This window comes from Coregonus lavaretus, assembly GCF_964263955.1.
Source record: "Coregonus lavaretus genome assembly, chromosome: 14".
Lineage (NCBI taxonomy): Eukaryota > Metazoa > Chordata > Actinopteri > Salmoniformes > Salmonidae > Coregonus > Coregonus lavaretus.
Window position 1 is genome coordinate 19,927,596 of NC_140001.1, and position 3,785 is coordinate 19,931,380.

General features: G+C 38.5%; 1 protein-coding gene across 1 annotated transcript; it reads left to right on the forward strand.

The window, feature by feature from the left end:
* The first annotated feature begins 1,057 nt into the window (after positions 1 to 1,057).
* gstt1a (glutathione S-transferase theta 1a) lies at positions 1,058 to 3,785 on the forward strand. Its single transcript, XM_084176903.1, has 5 exons — positions 1,058 to 1,197; positions 1,741 to 1,828; positions 2,018 to 2,174; positions 2,824 to 3,000; positions 3,178 to 3,785. Exons 1-5 carry the CDS (start codon positions 1,086 to 1,088, stop codon positions 3,376 to 3,378), a joined length of 735 nt encoding a protein of 244 aa, XP_084033029.1. The 5' UTR covers positions 1,058 to 1,085; the 3' UTR covers positions 3,379 to 3,785.

Below are 3,785 nucleotides of genomic sequence, written 5' to 3' on the forward strand. Positions count from 1 at the left end.
ATGACCTGGCCTCCAGAATCCCCCGACCTCAACCCAATTGAGATGGTTTGGGATGAGTTGGACCGCAGAGTGAAGGAAAAGCCACCAACAAGTGCTCCTTCAAGACTGTTGGAAAAGCATTCCAGGTGAAGCTGGTTGAGAGAATGCCAAGAGTGTGCAAAGCTGTCATCAAGGCAAAGGGTGGCTACTTTGAAGAATCTCAAATATAAAATATATTTTGATTTGTTTAACACTTTTTTGGTTACTACATGATTCCATATGTGTTATTTCATAGTTTTGATGTCTTCACTATTATTCTACAATGTAGAAAATAGTAAAAATAAAGAAAAACCCTTGAATGAGTAGGTGTGTCCAAACTTTTGACTGGTACTGTATATATATATTAAGCATAATAATTATAGCTCTAGATTGTAGGAAAAATCTGTTTCAGAATTTTGAAAAATGCTAAAAGCCATCCTCATGTACTTTGTGACCCCTCAGATTTTTGGGTTGCGTGATGTCCCTGGGTGAGAGAGTCCCTGGACTTTATGCCTTCCTCCCAAATCTGTCTTAAAGGCCCTTTATCAGCAAACATTATTTTAGTAAACAAAATACTTGACCTACTTATAACATGATCAATACTGTGGTGCAATTGATAACGCTAGTTATCAACTGCACTACTGGTACAACTGCACCACTTGTTATCAACTTTTGTTTAAAAAAAGTTTTCATCAACTTTTTAGCAGGTGTAAATTGCACCTAGTGAAAGCCCAATACTTATTCATGAAATTATCCAGACTCACAAACAATAACTGTCTGGGACATTGCTCATTATATGACATTAAAATAAAACAGTCTATATGCAAATAACAACTGAATCATAGCATGGTCCATTGCACAGAGTCGCCTTATAGCTCAGTTATTTTGTCTGGATAATTGCATCAATATTTAGAAAATGTTGCCACCGCCTGGCCCAGACAACCAGTAGCCGAGACTACATTGAACTGTCGCAACCACTTATAATAATTTGACTATATGGGAGGGGCTCCATACCAACATAAAGGGAAGAGATTCGGCACATAACATCCCCTTCTACATCTGTGAAAATGCCGTTGGAATTGTACCTTGATCTGCACTCTCAGCCATGCCGCTCTGTGTTCATTTTTGCAAAGAAAACAAACATTCCGTTTGATTTCAAGTTTGTCGATCTGGCTACAGGTAGGCTACTGCGAAATGTTTTGGAATGTGATTTATAACGTTTATATTGAAGATATAGTATTTATTTTGACGACTTCTACACAATAGAATTTTGGTGTATAAAATATGTTAAAATATAGTGAAATTCTACTCGAGGTAAATCCGAAAATGGATTATTTTGAAGCAAGCACCCAACCATTTTAGTAAATATGGGCATACTGCAAATAAAGTTAGGAAGTAGCCTAGCCTATTATGACAATGAAAGTTAAATTGTATATGTATATATGTAGCCTAGAAACTTCTAGGTGAAAACAACCAATTGCAAACTTTGAACTTGTTACATAATGACCTTGTAGGTTTATTCAGAAGGTAATATCTAACTGGACCCAATAACTAGAGAGAAGTCATGAAACATGAAAGACATACTGTATATGGAAAAGTTTTTTCACCATAGATAATCATCATGCTATATGTGTAAATTCATTATAACAACAAAATAACTATATTCTCTTAAAAGTCATATTGGATAAATCAGTGTCACAATTGTGATGTTTTGCTCTTCAGGCCAGCAGTATGGGGAAGACTTTGGTAAAATCAGTGTGGTGAGAAAGGTTCCGGTCATGAGAGATGGAGACTTCATTCTTACAGAGAGGTAAAGTAGCCTACTGTAATCTACACAGAGAGACTTCCCACTGGGCACACACTGGTTTCAATGAAATTACGTTGAACCAACGTGGAATAGATGTTGAATTGACATCTGTGCCCAGTGGGTTACATGTCAACTCTACTTAGGTTTCTGGGGAGTTCCTTCAATTAATTGTATATCTTTCCTTATTTTTAGTGTTGCCATTCTGAAGTACATGACTGAAAAATTTGGCACCTCAGATTCAGACCACTGGTATCCAGCAGACCTTCAAAAGCGAGCCCGGATCAATGAGTACCTGTCCTGGCAACACGCAGCCATGCGAGCCCATGGCTCAAAGGTGTTCTGGTTCAGGGTAAGAGATAAACATCCAATATGTCCTGTAAGTGGAACTGCAATTAGAAAAAACTGTGCTATCTAGAACCTAAAAGGGTTCTTGGGCTGTCCCCATAGGAGAACCCTTTGAATAATCATTTTTGGTTCCAGGTTTGGTTCCGTTCCACAGGGGGGTTCTACCTGGAACCAAAAAGGGTTCTCCTATGGGGACAGCCCAAGAACCCATTTGGAAGCCTTTTTTCTAAGTGTGGACCTTGGCTGGTTATTGAACCGTTTGTACACAAATAATTTGTAACGTAATAACTTAGTTAATGACTGATGGAAATCCTTAGCATCGATCATTTAAGTCTATGGCATTGGTGAATATACATTTTATCACTGGATTATTATCTTAAAGGTAGACTCAGTGACATGACTCAGATGCAGAAAGTAAACAGCATAGTGGGTCAATTTCCGCAACAACTAAGAGCGTTGAAGCGCTAGGCTCAACCTCTCTGCTGTTTTGGTGCCCTGGCTACCATGCTGTGAACAGTGTTGCAACTTGCTCATCTCAATATCTCCGGTGCTGCTCGTGGCAACGTAATTTTGCTCAGTCTACCTTCAAACCATATTGAATAAGTATGGGTATAGACACAAGTGAAATTTAAAAAATATTAACATATTTTCAGGCAATAGTTCCCATCATAACTGGTTCAGAAGTCCCCAAGGAGAAAATGGACTCCGCTATGGAGGACCTGACGCTGTCTCTGAAGGTGTTTGAGGAGAAGTTCTTGGACGACAGACCCTTCATCATTGGGGAGAAGATCTCACTAGCAGATCTGGTGGCCATAGTAGAGATCATGCAGGTAACTTAAAATTTGTCAAAAGTGAAAAGGTAGGGAAGAATGAGTTGTGCATGATTTTGAAGCTATTGTGTGAGGGATTCTCTGTTGCAAGTGTTCCTCCCAATGTCTTTGGTTGCAGATTTGCACTGTACTTTCCCTGAAATTATATGGGTTTTCCTCTGTGTGAATATTTTTTAGCCGGTTGGCACTGGTCTGGATTTGTTTGAGAACAGGCCCACTCTCAGTGCTTGGAGAGACAGGGTAAAAAAGGAGCTTGGCGAGGCTCTGTTTGACGAAGCTCACAAGACCATCATGCATGTGGACAGCCTGCCCCAAACCTTTGAGAACAATGGAATGCTGGAATTTCTCAAGCCAAAGATACAGAAGATGTTCAACTAACTCATGATGAGAACATTTTGACCACCAAGTAGTGTGTGACAATGCTTTTAATTTTTGTCTTAATTTTTTTATATCTGTGCATGTTTTATTAGCAACCTGGACTGAAGTTTAGACGTAACATAGTAAACCCACATCCGACACTCCAATTAATGTGATATGTTATATTTCGTATTGTATGTATTAATTTGTGGATTTCCATCATCCATTTCGTATGATATATGACAAATTACCATTCATATGATATGTTACGAATTGCAATTTGTACAATATGTAAAAAATTTGCTAATCATATGATATGTTACGAATTCCAATTTGTTGTGGCTAACATTAGCTAGGTGGCTAACGCTAACATTAGCTAGGTGGCTAATGTTAACTAAGCTAGGAGTTAAGGTTAGGGTTAAGGGAAG